The sequence below is a fragment of the Camelus bactrianus genome, chromosome 8 (genome assembly GCF_048773025.1).
Source record: "Camelus bactrianus isolate YW-2024 breed Bactrian camel chromosome 8, ASM4877302v1, whole genome shotgun sequence".
Taxonomy (NCBI): Eukaryota; Metazoa; Chordata; class Mammalia; order Artiodactyla; family Camelidae; genus Camelus; species Camelus bactrianus.
Window position 1 is genome coordinate 39,749,888 of NC_133546.1, and position 21,547 is coordinate 39,771,434.

At 38.5% G+C, this 21,547-nt stretch overlaps 1 protein-coding gene across 1 annotated transcript in view; it reads left to right on the forward strand.

Moving 5' to 3' along the window:
• The window catches only part of FRK (fyn related Src family tyrosine kinase), an 85,651-nt gene that overhangs the window by 27,512 nt on the left and 36,592 nt on the right, over positions 1-21,547 (forward strand). The window contains exon 2 of the mRNA XM_010965451.3: positions 11,732-11,853. Coding sequence (XP_010963753.1) covers positions 11,732-11,853 — 122 coding nt within the window. The remainder of the gene's footprint in view (positions 1-11,731; positions 11,854-21,547) is intronic.

The window sequence follows — 21,547 nt, forward strand, 5'->3', positions numbered from 1 at the left end:
GCAGCAAGAGTGTGCGGAATTATGTTGCCAACTCTGCTGTGGACACAGGTGTGAGAGGCGAGCTGCCCAAGGATGTGCTGTGCTAAAGACAATTTTATTTTCAACATTCTAGCTTGAGAATCAAGTGCGCCTGAGAATCAAGACCTGGAGTAGATAGGCCTTTATTGGACAGAATAATTTAAGGTCTGTTGGAGAATTACAGAGGGAGGCCCAGTACCAAACTGCTTTGCACACCAAAGTGGGTATTTGGTAGTAAAAGTCTGTAAAAGCCGGGGGCCCTGGACCTGAGGGAAGAGATGGTCTGGGGAAATTTCCTCTGCAGGAGAAAGGATATGTGTTTGAACTTGTTTTCTACTCTAGGTTGTACTTAAATCTGTACTCTTCACAAATTTTGCACAAAATTTGGACTGAATTTATAACGTGTTGGTAAAGAGTGAGGTCCAACATGGGGTCGAGTGGGCCAGAGAGAACCAAGGTTTGGGGCCAGTGAGAGCAGATATGAGAGGAAGTCCCTCCCTTCTGAAAACAGGGCTGTGCTTTTCAGAACTTGGACCTTGTTCCCCGCCTCACAGTTGTGCCCTGTGCTTGGGAGCCTGCAGCCTCCTGAGCGCCACCTCAGGTCCTGGGACATTTGCCTTGTACACACTCTTCCAGAGCATTCTTAGCCAAAGTGGGCTTGGAAACTGAGGCCTTAGAGGGAGCTGAGTGGCGCTGGTGTGTGTGTGACGGGTTGGCGGGCGGTGGGGGTGTGTGTGAGAGGGGATGGGGGCACTTCCCTCCTCTCAGGCAGCCTTTCCTCATAACAGTTCCCAGGGGTGAGGCTTTAATATACTTGTGCGACTGCTTTTTCCCTCTAACTCTAAACAAAAACAAGCAGGAAACCAATTTTCAGGTTCAGAAGAATCCACTGGGGCTGGCAGAGCCTTCCTTTTGTTTCCTGACAAATAGCTTGTTGACAATAAAAACAAAAGGTGTATTTTCTGGCACTGCTTCTGCCTTTTGTTTTGACAAGCACCAGCTGCTTTGTGGACGGGTTCAGCTTTCTACCATTTCAAAGTCCAGTGCGTGACATTTACTTGGGTTATAAACTCCAGTTATTCATGCTGGTTATTTTATTAGTAATAATTAATGATAGCCATCTTTAGTGGATAGCTGGGTGCACAGGGTCAGATTATTAAAAGAAAAGAAAAAGAGAAGATGTGTCCCCATTCTGACCTTTAGTGAACTCTGTCTCACTCCTTATCTGCCTGGGGACGCTTGCTTCATTTAAACGCCTAAATAGGCAGTGAAATTAGTGCACACCTGTGATGGGAGCTGAGCCACACACACACTCTCATACTTTCATAGTCACATATATGTGTGTCTCTGTGCCATGTGTGGATGAAAATGAGACAGTAGAGATTTTGCTCTTCATTGTATGTTTGCCAAACTTGAAAGACAAGTTCATTTAAACATTTTGATTTTTATATAGATTTAAGAGATCTCTATGAAGAAATCCTGCTTTATTTATTCCATTATATTTGGAAATATTATTTCCATTCTATGTATAGTTACTTTTTATAAAACTGTACTCTTCCCATCAAACAGACTGCTCACTTTTCTTTGGCTAAAGAGTTATAGCCCCTAAGGAGACCCTTGGAGGATACTGGTAACTTATGGTGTTTTGCAGTTTCATAAACAACAGTGATAGAAATGAGTGAAGCTAATGGACATTGTTCCTTAATTAGAAAAAAAAAAAAACTGCTGATAGACCTTGGCCAAGCTGCAGTTGAAAAATCTGGATATTGGCTTCGGTCCTAGAGTGGATTATGATCCTCACTCTATTACTTCTGTCAAAGATTCTATCCAATTTTTCTCCACAGCTCTATTTATTCTGATTACTCTGACTTCAGAAAAACCCAGTGGAATTCCACCTGCCACATACTGCTGCCTACTAAGAGTGATTTTAAAAATGCACTTTGGGGGAGGGTAATAGCTCAGTGGTAGAGTGGTAGCATGCACAAGGTCCTGTGTTCAATCCCCAGTACCTCCATTAAAAAATAAAAATAAAATAAAATGATGGTTGCTGGTATGCAACTACTTAAAAAAATGAAATAAAAATGCACTCTCCCTCTTCCTTACTTTGCTTCTTTTTTCTTTCTCCTTTGCACTTACCACCTTTGAACACACTGTATGAGTACTCATTTATTTTACTGTCTGTCTTTCCCCATTAGTATGTGAGCGCCACAAGGCAGGACTTTTTGTTTCTTCCATTCACTTCTGAAATTCTACCAACTAGAACTGTGCCTGGCACGTAGTAGGTGCTTGAATGAATTGTACTTGTTGAATAAAAAATGAATGAGTGTATGAATCATGGTGGTAGGCTGTGGCTTTGTCATCAGTTCTTGTGGGAACCTGGAAAAAACACTTAGCTTTACTGAAGAAGATGGGTATTTTTTGTCACAGGTGTCACTGAGAATTTAATGAAACAATGGATTCTTTTTCCAGAAAAATACATGTACTCATTAAAGCACATTTACAGTAAGTTTCAGAGATTTACTCATGGACCCACATACAAATTTCTTACTAGCTTTAAAATCGTGATCAACTCTCCTGTGTTTCTCCTGGAGAAGAATTTTTCCTTGCTTCCCCTCTCCATACTGTCATCTCTTACATTTGTTCATTAAACTTTTTTTAAAGAAAAAGTCAAACTTTTCTGTCATTTTTGCTGGTGTACTCAGATCTTAATAATCTCTTCTGTGTTAAGTCTTAAATAGAATATCTTAATATCCTCTTAATGCACTTTTTGAATCTTGCTGAAGCTTACTTCTTCCACGGAGTTAGTAGCTTCTACATAGAATTAACCTGTAAACATTGAAGAACTGGTTTTCTTGCATCTTCATTCATGGGCCCTCCTCCCTGACTTTTGCCCACCAAACCAGTGTTGGTTCTTCACCTGTGCACATGCATTGTCCTTCATTTTGGGGGAGTTTTCATCTTTTTCCAAACCCTTATTCAAAGTGTACTTTCTTTAAGAAGGCTTCCATCTTTGACACACTGTTGGTTGTTTATATCTCTGACGGTACACCCTTGGCAATTAAATGCTTTTTGTTTCATCACTTCCTTTTTGATTTATAACTCAGTTAAAATGGTCTCTTATTCCTCCTTTGATATTCCAAGATTCTCAGAGGAAAATAAATACACCCTTCTTTAGCTCTTTTGCTTTTCGTCTGTTCTCCATGTAGTTATTATGAAATAAACATTACTGATACATTTCGGCATATAAAGTACACAGAAAACTACATCAGTATTACCCTGTAGTGTAAGAAGAAGGTTAAGATACTTTTAGGATATTTTCTATCTTTTATTTGGGATAAACATTTAATGAAAGTAAGTGATGACATAGCGCATCATTTAGTGTTAAAATGATAAAGTACCCCTGCTGAAACTTGGACGGGATTTTGTTGGTGTCTATTTTGATGGCGGGTATAAGTGCTGTATCAGTCATAAAATGTTTTGACTATCACCTCTGGTATGGGCAAAAAGAAGACAGATTCTCTCCCCCACCCCCACCTTTTTTCTTTTTGAAAGAGAAGCTTGTATCCGGTAAATGCAGACTGGGCTGCCAAGCCCAGAGCATGGCATTATTAACCCATCCGGAGCAGGTGCACACGGGGACTACCAGCTGATTAGACTCAGTGTTTGGTCTATTCCATGAAGGTGGTTTCCAAAGACCAGGTTATTTTGTAGATGTTAAAAGGATACTTAATACTTCTGATAAAGTGGGATGGGATAATATTTATGACATCTGAGAATTAAAATTCTTTAAAAGTTAGTGAATTAAAAAAATTCCTTTTGCTTTTCCTTCTTGGAGTAAGAAAGGAAATTATTCATGAAGGAGAGAAGTAACTATTTCTTTTCTTCTTCTTCTTCTTTTTTTTTTTTTTTGGTAGGAAACTAAGTGGGGCTGTCACTCTGAAATTAGTGCCCCATATAACTATTAAAAAGAAATACTACTACCCCAAAGCTTATTCATTTAAGGATTCCGAACAGACATTTGTGGTGTTTTGTGCAGCAAGGCATTTCCTCAGGAATTATAAAATCAATTGCATTTACTTTCTCCAGATGTGACAAAGATAGAAACCATTTAATGATGAATGCTTCCAACTCTAACCCCTATTCCTCTAGTTTCTAGGACAAACATTATCACCTATGTTGTACAAAAACAAAGCAAATGGGTTAAAATTTACACTTTTATTTCCAGCTCAATGATTGGAAATACCATTATATATGTACACACTTTGTTTTTTATTTTAAAAGAGAAATCAGTATTAGCTTCTGTTTCCTTTTACACAAATAGACGGTGGTTGTAAAACAGAAACACTACCTTGAGATTGAATGCCTATCTGGACTTTTTGTATTCTTCCTAAACTTTTTGCTTATGCATACTTTTGATGACTAGACTCAGGGGAGTTGATCTGAGTTATAACCAGATTCTTTCACAAACACGCAGCCCGGCACCTTCCTCAGTGGGGAAAGTACCAATTAGTTCACCTTACTTACTTCCTCTCTTAAAAAATTCCTTCAGTATCCCCTTTTACAATGACTACGAAGGTCAACAACAGCAACAAAAAAGCTGTATCAAATGACCCAAGAAAAGAGCTTCCGGGTTTCTCTGTGACTGCACTTCCTACCCCAGGTACTGGATGTGACATTGTCAGTTTGTCACACTCTTTCCGTGTGTGCAGCCCTGATATGCTTGTGTTTTGGAGGACAGAAAAGTCAGCCTCATTTCTGATCTGTCATTCATGCGAAGTGTTCTCCCTGGGAGAAGGGAGTGGTCAGATTGGAATCTGTGGTCTGAGGCCAATTCACATTCAAATCTGTGGCGCAGCTGGCCCGGAGCAGATAAGGCTTCTCCTTGAAACGCTTTATACTCTAAGCTATGTGGCACAAATAAAAGAGTACATGAAAACACAGGCGTTATCTAAAGTCCAACATTCAATATCAACCAAAGGACTATATAAAATGCCCACATTGAGGTACAATGTGTTACCTGTTTCATCAGCAGGTATTTTTTTAACTGCTTCAAAGGGCATTTGTGGTGTTATCAGACTCAGCCTTTGTGCCAGGGAGGGCTGCAGCCTCAAGCGAACGCAGGGAATAATCTAAAAATAAAAAGTAAAACAACGTAGCACTAGCTTTTGTATACATCAAACCAGAAGAGCGGTGGCTGAGTACTGCGGGAATTCTGGGTTGGCAGGTTTAAAGTAACGCTTCTACCAATAGCGGTAAGAGCGTGTGTTTAGCTGGAACAGAGCTGATGTAGGGAAGATAAGGTGAAGAAATGGCTGGTGTCCAGGTGGGGGTGGGTCTGGAGTTCGAGGTTAATAAGGGTTTTATTCTATAAGCAAAGGGAACCCTTAGAACTTTTTTATGTGTATGTACTGATGAGATGTACGGGTCATATTTTCAGATGATTTATCTGGTGGTGGTGTTGTGAGCAAGGGGGAGAGAGACGGAGACATTGCATGTATAACTTGTAGCAATGGTGCCTTGGCTCCTTGTGTGTGATCTGTAAAGAGAAGCTATTCATACTAAAGAGAACAGATAGGAAAATATTGCTATAGTCCAAGTGATAATGATGAATTTGACAAAGGTTGTGGTGGGGAGAATGGAAAGGAAGGAAAGAATAAGGAAATACATATGAGCATTGTTAATTTTTTTCTTTGTCCTTAGTATGCTATGGGACAGGGAAAAAAAAGTGGCAGGGTTAATTTACTGTAAGCCAAGGGGTGTGCTGAGCCCAAGGAGATTTTATAGAAGGGCAGGGACGTGATTACCTGGACCATAAGGAAGGCTTTCATCAGAGGCTTTCCTGGCAATGTTGCTGAAACACAGATCAGTGCAGGTGAGTCATACAGAACCTCCATAGCTCAAGGGGTTGATTCCAAGCCTTACATTTAGACATGATAAATGGCTAAATGTGATTATGAGCGTACTCTGCAAACTGTAAGTGTTTGTGAAAATGTTAGTGTTATCGATCCTCCCAAACCACACTGGAGAGGACAATAGGTGGTTTAATCCTTTATAACCTGTGTAACCGTGATGATAACAATAAAGACGCCCCTCTCCCTGCGTTCCACCAGGGGAGTCATCCCAGGGAACTTTCCTCCTCCCTGGCTCTGCCAGGTCGATCCACTCACTTCCCTTTTTACAGTTTCTGGGACTGGTTTTAGGAGCTTATTTTTTTTAGGGTCTGTCTACTGTGGCTTAAGGCCAGTTGTCTTTGTTTTTAGGGAGATACTGGGAAAAGAAATTATTTGTTACATTTTGTTACTGAGGATGTGTTTTCTCTTTTTAAAAATGTAGGAGGAAGTTACCTCCATCTGATTGGTGCTGCGACTGTCCCACTTTGTGCCAGGCACTAAGGCAGTAGAATGGCTAGAATGAGATGCTAGTAAATGAAATGAGGAAACATTAATGGAGATACCACATCTATTAACATGTTGATTTTCCTAAATTTTGATTGCTATCTATATTACTTAAATGTTGATATTCAGTAACACTGCATAAATTTTGTTTTCTTAAAGGTGCATTTTGTCTTCTTTGTAACATAAAGAACGTCCAGTTAGTCCACACTGCGGCTTTAGTTGGCCTTTTTTGAATGAGTAAAATGGCCTGCTGCCACCTGGTGGCAGCATGACTTAGTCAAGACTGGGCAGGCAGGACAGAAAAGTCACTTCAGTACAAACACAGTTAGAGCAGTGAGATCATGTTCACATAATCACTTGTGTTGTATCATGACCTCATATCTAAAACCAAATATATAACTACTCCCTTAAATCAGTTCTCTTAAAATAGTTGCTATTCATTAAGCGTGAATGGGGCCAGGCATCAAGCACTTTTACATCCATTATTTTTCTTAATCTCAAAACAGGCCTACAGGGTAATAATTTATTGTCCCACTTACAAATAAAAAAACCCAGGCATAGCTTCCCCAATAGGTTGCTGTAGCTCTCCTTTGATATTATATTCTGTCTCCTGATGTGCTGCTGAGTGCTCTGTCCTTCCAAGCAGATTTGAAACCCTGGTGTCATGTTTGATCTTCCATCTGGTTCACTGCTTACCCATCATCACCCGTCCTATATTCCTTTGAGATTTTTCTTGTACCTATCAGTTCTGCCAATGTTTCTAGTCCCTATCTTTAAAACATGTGGATTTTTGAAGCATATTCCTGATGGACTTTTTTCAGCTTTTCATGTTTAAATAAATTATAAAATGATATCTTCTTGTAAATATCCAAACTATGGAGTAGAATGCAGAGTAAAAAGCAGAAGTCCTTTGTCATCATTTTTGTCATCACTCCCTAATCTCCAGAGAAGTAAGCACGTATAATTTTTGGCTTGTTAGTTTTCAGCATATACATAAAACTACAATAGTCCTAGCGCTCTGCGATTTGACCTTTTCATCCCGCTGTAGGGCTTGCAGAGCCTTCTGTCAGTGCCACTGAACTTGCAGTCAGTCGTCACCTAAATGTCTGCAAAATAAATCTTAGACTTCAGTTACATACTTCTTTCACCCAAAACAGACATTATACTTTTTGCTCCATTTTCATCTAATTGAAGCATTTCTTCTTCCAAGGCTATAGGTTACTGAGGGTCTCCTCTCCTTTTTGGTTATTCTTAATCAAGATCTCTTTTGTGGCAGGTATGGCTTAGCAATAAAAGTTATTGTCATTAAATATCAATAAAATGTGTGTGGGTGTATGTGGTGTCATTTTATTGGATAATTTTTCACATGTCAGTGTCAAACTCTAACCTATCCTCAGATGTCTTATATAAGTTTCTAATTTTCTTTACCATTTCTGCACCTCAGTATTTCTCAAACTTTTTTTGTGCATCAGATTCACCAGGGAATTTAATAAAACCCAGATTGCTGGGCCCCACCTTCAGAGTTTTCTGAGGTCTGGCCTGAAGCCTGCACATTAGCAAGTTTCTATGTGATGCTGTTGCCCCGGGTCTAGGGGCCACACTTCAAGGATCCCTGATCCACAAGGCTCTCCCCTGATGCCTTTTACTTCCTAGAATGTCCTGATCCCTTCTCAGCACTCGCTCTTTACTGCACGTGAGCTTAAAAAGAGCGTTGACAACCAGACCTGGGGTGTGTGTGCCCTTGCAGAATGGGGCCAGTAGGGGCTCTAGAAGGCAGAACTGAGGAGAGTGACAGTTCTGCCCATGGCTCAAACCACAAAGTAAGGAACAATTTTCATACATGCAAAGGGTGGAAAGAATTATCGGTTGCTCATTAGTCTCTGCAGCAGCACATGCTCTAGCAATCACAGTCTATAGCCAATGCGTCATCTCTGGGTGTGAAAGATCACAGTATAACACCACTATAGCCAGAAAACCATTTTTAATTTATTTTCTTCACTTCCTGTTGGTAGTAAAATTCCAGGTATTAAGTGAGCTGATGTATCCAGTCAAATAGTTACATGTATTTCATTGTTACTATCAATTCAATACTGGTGTGATTTACCTTGTAAAGTGATTGTACCAATCTATTATACAAGAATCCAGAATTGGCGAGACAGAAAAGAATTTTCAAAAATTCACCACAGAGTTCTCTACAAAGGCAGTAAAATTACTATATATCTCTAACCACTTGATTTGCAAAAACTGCTCGCTCATACATGTACCGGGCAGAGAAAATACATCATTTACAGGCTTGATTATTCAAAATACAAATGTATTGTATGTGTTTGAAACTTATAATAATGGATATTTGCTCTTTAGAATGATGAGACATAGGCGATATAATTGCACTTCTGAGAATTTAATCGGCCAGATAAACTGTAATTCTTGTCAAAGTTTACATATCTACATTTGGACCAAACATTTTAATGTTAATGCATAATAAATACACTAGAAATCAGGGAAGTGCATGGAGTTGACCCATGTTGCTTTTTTGCTTTAAATATTTGTATGAAGAAATTTTGCCATTTCTGGAAATGGGTAAAAAAATTGCCTGAGTAACGATTAGCTGTCACTAAGCATGCATGTATCCATAAAAATGTATAGTGTTTTAATATGTTTGCTGAAAAATTTCATAAATGGCATTGTAATGGTATGTATCATTCTTCAACTTCCTTTTATGCCTGAACAATTTGTTTCAACTGCCATATACTATTCCATTTTATATCCATAACTAAGCTTATGTATTCCCCTACAATGGACATTTAGGTTATTTCCAATTTTTCAGTGCTAGAATTCTTCAGTGACTGTTCTTGTAGTATATATAGGATACAATCTAGACATGAAACTGAGGTAGTATACAAATACTCAGTTTTACCAAACATTGCCAAATGTTCTTTTGAACTAGTTGTATCAAATGACATTGCCACTAGTATTGAATAAAGGCTCCTTTTTCACATTTTTCCCAACGCCTGTCTGTGAGGGTTTTAAATTTTGTCCAGCATAAAAAGTGTGAAATCTCACTTCATTGTTTTTATATTTAATATTATTAATATTCCTAATTACTGACAATAGATACTATCCTTCTTTCCTTATTTTTATTAGTTATCGGGTTTTTCTTTTCTGTGAATGGTCCAATTATATACTGTGTCAATTTTTCTATTGTGTGGTCTTTAAAAAAATTGGTTATAGGTCTGTACACAGTCTGATTATGAACCTTCTTTTTGGTTATATGCTTTGCAAGGACTTTTGCCAGTTCTGTGGCTTATAGTTTAACTTTATTTTATAGTAATCTTGTTGTTGCAAGTTTTTAATTGTGTAAAGTGTAATAAATATTGTCCATCTTTCCCCTTAAGGCCTGTATATCTTTTTCTTTTTGTCTCGTCTAAGAAACCTTCCCAAGTCCAATATACTCAGAATTTTAAAGTTTGTTTTTTACTTTAGGTCTCTATGTAAAATTATTGTGTATACAGTAATTTTTAATTTTTAATTAAAAAAAACTTTAATATGGATTATGAGTAGTACCAGGATTTATTCACTAATCCATCCTTTCATCACTAATTTGAATATCTGGATCTGTTTGGATTTTTCATTATGTTCTATTCACTTATTTCTGAAGTTGTAGGAAACACACATTTCTGTTTTCCTATAAATTCATTACATGGCCACCTTGGAATGTTTCCAAGCCTTTCATAATTTCAGTTGGACAAACAATAGTCTGTGGACCTTAATTTGGCTCCTAATGTTGAATCAGTGTGGTAATCATTAGTGTCGTCTACCAAATGTTTCTAGTTCTCTGCCTTTGGGGAAGCAGTGGGATTGCATTTTCTACTCTCTTTGCATTAAGGCACCAGCATACAACTTATTTGCCAATGGGTTTGTTTTTGAGTAGAAGCTTTAAATAGAAGCTCCAGGAACCAGCTTGTGATTTGCCATACTTTCCAGTCCTGTATCAGCAATCATGGAAGCATGGAGATGAAAACTCCCTGGCAGATGTAGAGATGGACATAGCGTAGGTGACCTTCAGTTGACATGAAGATGAATGAAAAGTGAATCTTTGTTGTCTTAAACCACCGAGCTTTTTCGGAGTTGTTCATTACTCCAACATAATCTGGCATTTACTGACTAATATTGTGTAATTTGCAATTTGATGACTGGGAAAATGGTAAACAAACATTTTTCTTTTGTTGAAAAGTACTATTTATATTTGAATGCCTCTCTTTTCAGTTTCTCCCCCCTCTTCAATTGTGTCCCCTGGTGCAGGCATATTCCCTAATGCCCGTGACCTGTCAAACCAACTGGAGCCAGTTTTTGATGGCCTCTCACAGCCTGCAGTTCCCCACCCAGCCTGTATTTCTTCCTTCAAACCTAATTTCTTCTCTTTGAGTGTTTACATTTTAAAGATGATACCAGAAAAGATAAGTATTTTACCTAAAATCTTTAAATGATAAAGATCAACATTATGACCTGATAGTGAAAAGCTGGCTTTCTCAGTTTCCTCTCATTATCACATTGGTGTCTACTGACTTGATAAACCTTTTAGACTGGCTCTGATATTAAAATCCATAATTCTTCGTTCAGGTTGATCACATTCACATTCATTGGCTCATATTTCTGGAATGTTAAGGATAAGACGGTAAAGAAAAGACATGGAGGATACTAAGAAGATACATCTCAGGCAGAAGTATCTTTTTCACATAATTTCTTCACCAGTGAAAATTTCCTTCTAAACACACAAAATCAGCTTTTATTGTGGCAGAACTGGGCAATGACAGAGGTAGGGAAAGAGAACTACATTTTTAATTGTTCGCACTCTGATGTGAAATATATGACTCCCTGGGTTGGAAAGCTTGCCTCCTGACACCTCGGAGGTGTTAGGTGAGGCAGTGGACCGTCTGATGGTGATGATGAGTAGTTTCAGAGCGCGGAACACGGCCGACTTATGCGGTGGGCCTGCCCTGGAAGCTTTGGATTCGACAGAAGAACACAGGGCCTCTCAGAATGCAGGTGTGAGAAGGGATGGGGTAGCAGGCATCAGCCAAATTCTCATTTTATAATATTTTAAAGACTCCTGGTGAGGGTTGCAGACATCCAGAAAAATCACGTCAAGTGTCAAAGTATCACATTTATTTATTTGCCTTTGCCAATGTTTATACATGTTATAGTCTCACTAAAGAATATCAAACCTTTCCGATATTGGAATGCTTTCATGCCAAGCTTCCTGCTCCTTAAAAAAAGTGTTGATTGGTTAGTTAACGTTTATATCTTTCTCTTTTTAGGTGGTTCTTTGGAGGAATCAAGAGAGTAGATGCAGAAAATCAACTATTATATTCAGGAAATCAGACGGGTGCCTTTTTAATCAGAGAAAGTGAAAGTCAGAAAGGCAACTTCTCCCTTTCAGGTATGGGCACTGTTTTGTGTGATTTAAGTATGGATTTTAGTGTCTGTCATCACAAGCCTGCTGTTTGAACATGGATATGTTAATTTTAAATTTGCCTTATTTGTTATCTTCACAATGGTGCCAAAGTTAAACCTACTCAACTACTAAAGAGTAATATAAAAATTAGCAAGAAGTTTCTATCTATGGGTAGCAGTCTATAAATAGTGTCAAATACACGCACTCTAGGTACGCAATGAAAAATACATCGATCTGCCTGTGTTTTCTCACTTTTGCATTATCTAGGAGTCTATCCTTCTAGGGAAATGGGAAGCAAGAAGCAAAATCTAAACTGTTGTCAAAACTGATCTTTTCATAATACCTTTTGCTTTTTCATTTCATTTGTCTCTCCCTGGTAAACAGAAAATGAAATGAAATGCTGAATGCAAATGTGCTATGTGCTGGAAACTTTGACCTGAACTGAACTCGGACTCTGTGAGTTTGGTACCCATTTTCCTTCCTCACATCTAGTGGTCCCAAAGATTAGGGCAGATGGATTGGAACTGGAGAGAATTAAGGGCAGGGGTGTTAAGGCAGGCTTTTTGGAAAGCTGGTCCTTCAGCTCACACGTATTCTGGCTCTGAGTCAATATAGTATTCTAGAATCATTTGGCTTCAACTCCCTGCAGACCTAGTTGGAAAGAGCTGTTCTGATGACCATTCTTGAAATGTGCTCAAGATGATGTGCCTCTGGCCTTTCTTGTCTATACCAGGGTGATAATAAAAATATTTAATGACTGATATAGGATGGGCATTGGCTGTTCAGAATTGATGCCCCACCAGGCTGTGACTTCACATTAGTGCACACTTAGGTGACATATGTGAATATTGTATTATATATAATAACTTTTTTTCTGATTATAAAAGTAATAAAATATTTTCACATAAACAGAAAAGCTCAAAGAAGAATAACCTAGACTATCGCTTTCTGAAGGTACATTTTTAATACTGAAGTACTTTTTCTGGCAAGCTTTTTTCTGTGCTTAATTGAGAAGTATATATAATTAAATAAACAAACACATACACCCATACACAGGGAAAAAAATTGAGATCATTTTGTAAATAAGAAATACATATCTATAAATGTGTGTGCATTTTTTGTATACATATATACACACATATGTACTTCTATGTATAAATACACACATATTTATGTGTGTGTGTATAATATGGATCTAGGTTCCATTTTTCTTATTTCTGTCTTTCAGTATCCTGTGAACATTTTTGCATTTTTGTCCTTTAGTATTCTCCTACATCATTATTTTTAGAAGTCACATAACTCTCCATTGTATGGCCATGTCATCATTTACTTAGGCTATTTCATACTTTGTATGTTTTCATTATTTTTAGTAATTTTGCTGTTATAAAATGTGGTGCAGTGGATATCCTTATAGATAAATATTTGAAGATTTCCGTGAGAATATTATATTCAGTGGAAGAAAAATTAATTTTTTGGCTATTCTATGCTTAGTGATAAGACAATGTGTAAGAGAACTAGTTGTTTAAATACATCCACATTCATTTATTTGCCTTTGCCACTATTTATATAAAAAATTAAGTAGTCATTAGTTAGCCCAAAGCTAGATTAAATATCTTAGATTCTAGCATTAAAAATATAGAAGAAAAATATTTCCATGAGGAAAACAAACTAAAATTAGAATTACCTGAATCATACCTTCGAGTAATTCCCAGGCTACAGTGACTATTCTGAACACTCTCCACGCAGACTACTATGGACCAAAACGGCTTTTCAGGCTTAGAACAAAATCACGAGGATATTGGCTGTCATGTGCTGGGAATACTCCAGCGCTTGCTAGTGGCCTTGGGAAGCTTTGTAAGCCTTACTTGGAGATCAGCGTATCATTAGAGATTCTTCTTCAGTGAAGTCAAACCATTTAGAGTTTTGAGACAAATTATCTGATTGCTGTGTATTCAGTAGGGGACAAAGTAAATGCAGACCATTAAGTTCTACTGAAAGGAAAATGTTCTTGTTAGCCAGAGGAGGGCTATTCGGGAGAGAAAAGGAGAGGAAAGGGTCTTTGATATATCTGCATTCAAACGAACAAAGAGACGGACAACCCAGTTGCTGACAGTTGCTCACCACGAAGGATCTTCAGGTATACCAGGCATGGATCTATTTCTTAGTCCAGTCGTCTCCTAATCTGTCTGAACTGATGGTCTTCAGTTTTGCTGACACTTGTGCTGCTAAAGGCAGGCAAATAATATCCCTTTTCTATCTCTGTCCTTCCCACGTGAGTTTTCCTTAGAAGTATTGTCTTTATTCCTCGGGCAACAATGGCTCGCAGCTGTCAGAGGGGCGCTCGTGAGGGAGCATGATGTATCGATGCTGGGGTGGCTCCAAGGCAGCAGCCCCAGGTTGGGGGGTGCTAATTGGCTTGTTGTGATCCTCCCATGGCTGTCAGCTCTTGTGAGGTCTGAGTAGATCTGGAAAGAGAGTTAGGGCCGTGACACCTCTCATAACGGCAAGACACTAATTAGCTGTGAATTACAGCAGTGCTTTTGGATATTACATATTATACGTGGTAGCCAGAGAATCTGTCTTCGTTAGATGCATGACAGGTAGTTTTTGTGGCCTTACTGTTATTTGTCATTGGTAGAGAATAGTTTTTCTGATGAAAAATACAAAATGCTGACTGCATGTCAATGGGTTTAGCTATTTCTTGACTTCAATTAGTTACTTTAAAGGAAATTGTTATTGTTTCGCCATTAATATTAATTTAATGTTTGGCATCCCATAAGCATTTATATTATTACTTAAAGTACACTTTAAGAAAAAAATACTTTGAAGGCTAAAATCAAATTTCAGGGGAGTTTTTCAGGAGAGATTCTGCATTGCACATTGTAATTTTACTTTAGGCAGGTCTGCATAAGAAAACATCCAGAGTAGTAGAGGGAATTCTAGATTCATCCTCAGCGAAACCCTTTCAAGAGCAAATGATAATAGATTGGAGATGGCTGAAAAGTGACTACATTGAGAACATGAGGCAAAAAAGCTTATCAGCAGTATTCAGGGTGATGCATGTAGTAGCTGACATAATTTATTTATACATCTGTGTATTTCTTGAACAAACATTTGAGTGTCTACTCTGTGCCAGTCCTTTGCTAGGTCAAGGGCAGCAGGAGAGCAAGGCATAGTTCCTGGACCCAGTCTTCAGGAGGATTATAACACAGCTGTCTTTCTGGGAGACAAGATGGGGCAGGGGCCAAGTCTCGGAGGGGGAGTCAGGAAAGTTCCACAGAGGAGGCAGGATTTGTGTTCGGTTCACGTTACAAGGTAGCAGCGTGGGAATGGTTACTCCTGGCAAGGCAAATGCACAGAGTTGTGAGTCTGTTTGCTTTTTTGTGGAGTAGAGGGTGGGAAAGGGGGAGGACAGCGCAGGTATGTGTGTGTGTGGCGGAGGGGGAGCAAGAATAGAGAAAAGGAGGAATGGTTGAAAATGAGCTTGGAAGGGAAAATTGCAGCTGGGCTCTTCAGGGCCTTGTATCCCATGCTTAGGAATTTGGACCTTATTCTATGGGTCCAAATGTAGAGGGAAGTTTTAGGCAGAAAGTGACCTGGTCTGACTTTTGATGACAGTGTGGAGAACGGATAAGAGGTTTATAGTCAATAGTTGGAGGAGGAGTGACCGGGGCAAATGCGGTGGCATCACTTGGCTGCTGTGTGAAGTCACAGGTGCGAGACAGCAGAGTCTGTCAGCAGTCTGCAGAGTGGGGCCATGGGACCCACACTCAGCGGGCTGCACTAAGGCTCTGCTCGTCCCCAGAAGCCACATGGCCCCTCTGTTGCTCTCCTCTTTTTTATGGGGCAAGTGTGGGAATGACCGTAGGACTTGGGCTAGCAGTCTCTGTTTTGGTGCTAAGCAGTCTGAGTTTGGATATCAACTATTTGCAGGGTTGTTTGGAAGTCCAGCACTTCTGGGCTTTGGAAACCGTTGGAAATTGCAGCTCCTCTTTTGTGGAAGAGGAAACCATAGGATCTGTGGCAAGTTGAGTTCTGGTGCAGCCCTTCTTGCCAGGCGTAGGCGGCGATGATGGGACAGGTCCAGTGGGGCCGTTGCCATGCAGTCTAGAAAGAGTTCCGGGGTTCTGTACTAGAGACTCCTGCTTATCTGCACAGGTGATGGCCTGAACCAGGCCAGAGGTTTGGCAAATAGAGAGTAGGGCAGGGAGGTAATAAATATTCAGAAGACAAAACCAACAGGGATTGGTGGCTGATCAGAAGTGGGGTAGAAATAAGGGAGCATGCAGAATCTAGGATGACTCTCAGATCTCTGACATGAGTGACTGCGGATTAGTGATGACTCTAGCCAAGATGAGGTATGTAGGAGATATTTACCAGGAGAGAGGAGAGGGGACCAAAGGAAATAAGCTCAGAGGTATTTGAAGCAATTGCAGGAGGACATACAAGTGGCCATTCTCTCTTTTTCAACTTGTGTCTGCCGATTTTGAGCTGAGTACTCGCTATGATAAGTTTCCATTACAGTGAACATGCAGGCCCCGTGGAATATGCAGGACTTTCATAGTAGTACTTTGTGATGCTATGAAGTCCCTTCTTGAGAATATAAGATAGGCGTCTGCAGCAACATAATTTAATTTTAAAATAAATATACTGGAATTTTTAGAACCAAATAAACGTTTTATCCTTCAAAGGGATAGAATGCCATTGTTCCAACTATTGCTCAAACGGTAGAACCGTCTCTACAGAAACGATATCACTTTATGTTAAAAGCCTTAGCTGGGGCAATTCTATGTTCACTGTGGGCAGCTTTGATACTTGGAAGTGGCCAGAATTATCTGAAGCAACTTTCTGAATAATTTGGATGATTAACCTGAGTGATACCATGGACTTATAACTTTGTAAATATTTCTGCATCCCTTTTAAATTAATTCTGAAGGCAATTCAAAAAGTAATGAGCACACGAGCAGCTCCGTTAGGGAAGATGTGTACCCTTTCATGTTGACCTTGTGTGTATCCTTCTTGTTGAACTTACATATTCAAAGATTCATTATATTTATGAGTAACTCTTTCACCGGAGGTAAAAATGTACTTCTCAAACTGGGTTATACACTGCTTGAGCAGATGGAACATACTTTCTTTGCTTCTGTGTCGCACTTCTTGTCTGTCTCCATGGTTTCTAGTGCAGTTTGTAAAGACAGCAGATGCTCAGACACTCACTTCTTTACCTGCCGTCTTCCAGGAGCAAAGGCCAGCAAGGCCACCATCACTTTCCTAAACCTCTGAAGTCTGTCGACCATGGGAGGTGACAAATAATTCTCCTGTTTGTATTTCAGATTTATTTTAGAAAGACAGTTTCTCACCTTGACAGATTAGTTGTTTCCAGGTAATAAGACTTCTGTAGAGGAGACAAAATTGGAGAAATAGTACTTAAGTGAGGCCCTATCTCTCTGCCTGGCACAGGGTTCAGACCCAAACTCACTTCCACTGACTGCTGAGATAACATTACTGCTCCCAGACTTTTCAAGACCTGCTGACTCATTCTAATCTGATGCTGACCAATAGTAAAAGGCTGTGTGTTTCATTATCAGTCCACTGAGCCCCCATTTATTCTTCATTTAAAATTCATATGGACATAGTGGCCACAGAGCAGTAGGAATTCTATAACTATTAACTGGGAATAGAAATAGATTGTATATCCTGAGGAGGGGCACGTATTATATGGTTGGAAAAAACTGTTCCTTGAATTTATTATGCAATAAAACTTCTATGGATTCTGGGACCATTTTGATATTGGTTAAAGTTGTTTTGCTTTTTAAAAAGTGCACATGCTGCAGAAAGAAATTTTTATGTTGATAACTGTATCTCATATAAAATGTATTAAATTTTAAACATGTTGGTGCCATCTTAGAAAATGCCTTTTAATTAAAGTCATAATTTAGTTGTGTTCAACTTAATTGCAAATATCATTTCCTATAATAGCAAGTGGCTTTTTGGTGAGTTATAGTATATGCTGCCTTTTCTTAACATTCCTACTGATAAATTATATTTCAGATGTTATAAATACTCTATAAAGTTAAATTAACATTTTATTACATAGTACATATATCTCTGTTTGTGTCTATACACACACATACACATATGCACAGACAAGAGCTTTTTTCTCGAGGGTACTGTCTCACGGAGAAATCTTCTTACTGAAAATCCATGAACTAGCCTTTCTAGAAGTTACAGTGTTCTTAAAAGGGCTTGTATTATGTTTTTTTTTTTTTTCTCTTTTGCTTGTCTGTGAGCCCATACTGACTCATCTAAATTTTCTCTTCTGGTTTTGCTTACCTTATTTCGTTTATCAAAAAAAAAACCTTTTCTGTATGAGTAGTTTGAGCTATCTGGAGGAAAACACAACAAAGAAATGATGCAAATTATTGTCTTTTGGATGTGACTTTATAATAATCAATTCCAGAAATTAAATATGTAATTGGGAATTAATAGGTCATGTGGAGTTGGTGAAATTGCAACCTTCTTGTAATTCATGACATATTCCATTCATATTAATTTTTTTCCCTTTATTGGCTGCCAAATTAATTTAATCCTTTATTTATATTTTCTCCACTGTTGTGCTTCAAATGAAGTTGGCAGCTAGCTCAATCATTTGAGTTGCATCCGCCTACTTTCTTTCTTTTTTCTTAAATTTTATTTTATTGAGTTATAGTCAGTTTACAGTATTATGTCAATTTCCAGTGTAGAGCACAATTTTTCAGTCATACATGAACATACATATATTCATTGTCACATTCTTTTTCACCATGAGCTACCACAAGATCTTGTATATATTTCCCTGTGCTACACAGTATAAACTTGTTTATTCTGTATATACCTGTCAGTATCTACAAATTTCGAACTCCCAGTCTGTCCCTTCCCACCCCCCCCCCCGCCCCCCGGCAACCACAAGTTTGCATTCAATGTCTATGAGTCTGTTTCTGTTACAGAAGAGATACAGCATCATAGTAGCCCTGTCAACGGAGTCTATCCATCAGTGATTTGTTAGATTCTAGCTAAATATTCTCCCAACTTCAGTGTGAATATAGATGAACTGACATATAAGTGACTGGAGCAGACTTTGTTGCTTACGATCAGGGCTAGTCATGAAAAAGGTGCTAGTCATGAAAAAGTCATGAAAAAATGCTCTGACCGTTGCTCAGAGTGTGCCCCTGTCTTAGAGAGGGAGGACATGCAAATACCAGGAAACCAGGCAGCCTCTGCTCTCCTGTGTGGAGCCAGTCTCATGATTTGGACCTGCCCTTGGCATCGTGCATACCACCCCTCTCCTTTTCTACATCAAGTGGAAGAGCAGCTTCCAGTACAGTTAATGTTATAGAGGTAGAAGATGACAGGTGATGATATGTGTTGCAAATTAGGTGAGGTTAACCTTCTAGAAAGAAGGAAATAAGAACTCTGCTCTCTCATGATTGTGTTTTTCATGCGTTCTTCTGGTTCAGCAAACAACTCAGCATTACTGTCTTTGTCACTTTGGGCTGCTATAACAAAGTCCACAGCCTGGGTGGATTAAACAACAAACATTTATTTTCCACAGTTCTGGAGTCTGGGATGTCCAAGATCAAGGTGCCAGCAGATTTGATGTCTGATGAGGGCCTGTAGACAGGCTGTCTTTTTGCTGTATCCTCTCATGGGAGGGGGTGGGTGGGAGAGAGAGAGAGAGAGAACGCTCTGGTCTCTTCCTCTTCTTATAAGGGCACTAATCCGATCATGAGGATTTCACCCTTGTGACCTCATCTAAATCTGCTTACTGCCCAAAGTCCCACCTCTTAATCACACTGGGAACCTCGGCTTCAACACATGAATTTGAGGAGTAAACAAATTCCGTTAGTAATTACAAAGGACTGAATTCTACATCTTACTGTCAGCAGGCATGCCAGCTGAGTAGGAGAAGATCCGCTCTTTATCCAGCAAAGCCACAGGGGCCGAACACTTGCTAGACATTGGCGATACGTTTAGAGGGTGGCGTGTTAGCAGCTCTGCTGTGTGTATACCAAGAAAAGGAAATGTACACTCATCTAAGTGGACAGGAGGGAGGACAGGTGCATATGTTCTTTTTCCTGAACATCAAATTTCTTTTCATTCAAGGATGAGTATAATAAAAAAAAGTCATGAGATTCTAGATGCTCAGTAACAAAATTTTCCAACTTATGTTCTATAACATGAATTCTTTGATAAGCCAAAATCTTCCACAGAAGAGAGTGTTCAGGAGTTAAATGCATTTGAAAAACACCTTATATTATATTCTCTCTGCCGTGACTCAACAAAAACACATTAAAGTCTCAGAAGTCTTAACAGCCAAGAAATTTAACTTTTCAACCCAGAGTTTTCCAGATTACTTGATCATAGAACTGTTTCTTTTTCTATAAAATATGGTTTAGGAAAAATAATAGTGTAAGGGATGATAAACAGTAATCTGAAGATGTAGAGAAAACTGATGTTTTTGAAACATTCACTAGAAGGAGCAGATGAAAAAATTTGAAAGCATTTAATTTGAAATTATAAAATACAAGAAAACACACATTCTATGAAAAGCATAAAAAGCAGCATGAAAAGGCAATAGGTGGGAGACAGAAAACAGAAAAAGTGTGACTTCAGGGATGTAAAGAACAGACTCGAGATGCTTGCTGGAGAGAAGAAAAAATAGATGAAAATTTGTGAGGGCAGACAAACAGGAGACATTTCTTTGACATTTATTAGAATAATTAAATGCAAGCAACAGTTAAGTATGTAGCAGAAGAAAACTTTTCTGAGTTAAAAAAGTTTGTGCTTATAGATGAAAAGAACTCTTAGTTGTTCCAAGTAGCATAAATGAAAAGATACACACTTAGGATATCTTTTCAAAATACTTTAATATCAAGGATAAAGGAAAAATTCTGTGAGCATCCAGGGAGGAAAAAAAAAAAAACTGCAAAAGGATGAAAATTGAGGTGGTCTCTGAATGTTTCACACTATTAAGTACCAAAACTCAAAACAAACTTAGTCTTTCTTTGTTTCACCCAACTTTATTGATAAAGTTGAAACCTTCACCTAATCCATCAATTGTTAACGCTCTGCGACATTTCCTTTCTCTCTCTCCATCACTCACATATCTGTATGTCTCATATGTGTAACACATGTAAGTTGCAGATATTATGTCACTTCACCTTTAAAACCTTTAGTATTATCATGTGTGTCCCAGGAATAAGGACCTTCTCCTACATTATTATAATACCATTATTACCCCCCCCAAATTTCACACTAGTGCAATAATATTATCTGCCATATCTCTCCAATCTCTCCAAATGTCCTTGCTAGCTCTTTGTTTATTTATTTACTTTTTGATACAATAAAGGATTATGCACTGTATTTGGTTTCTATGTATAAAAAAGCAATTTTCAAAAATATCAGGAGGAATATTTTAAACTATTTTTTAACCATTCGTTTATTAATTATTCATTCATTCACCCATTCATTATAGAACTTTCATTTGGGTTTGCTATATGTCATAATTGTGTAAACAAATAAATAGCTCACACTATAACACATATTTGATTATTATGTATATAAAGCACTTATATGCAAAGTGCTTTAAGAATCCAGAAAAGAGAACAATTATTTTCTGAAAGGGATTGATAAGGGAGGG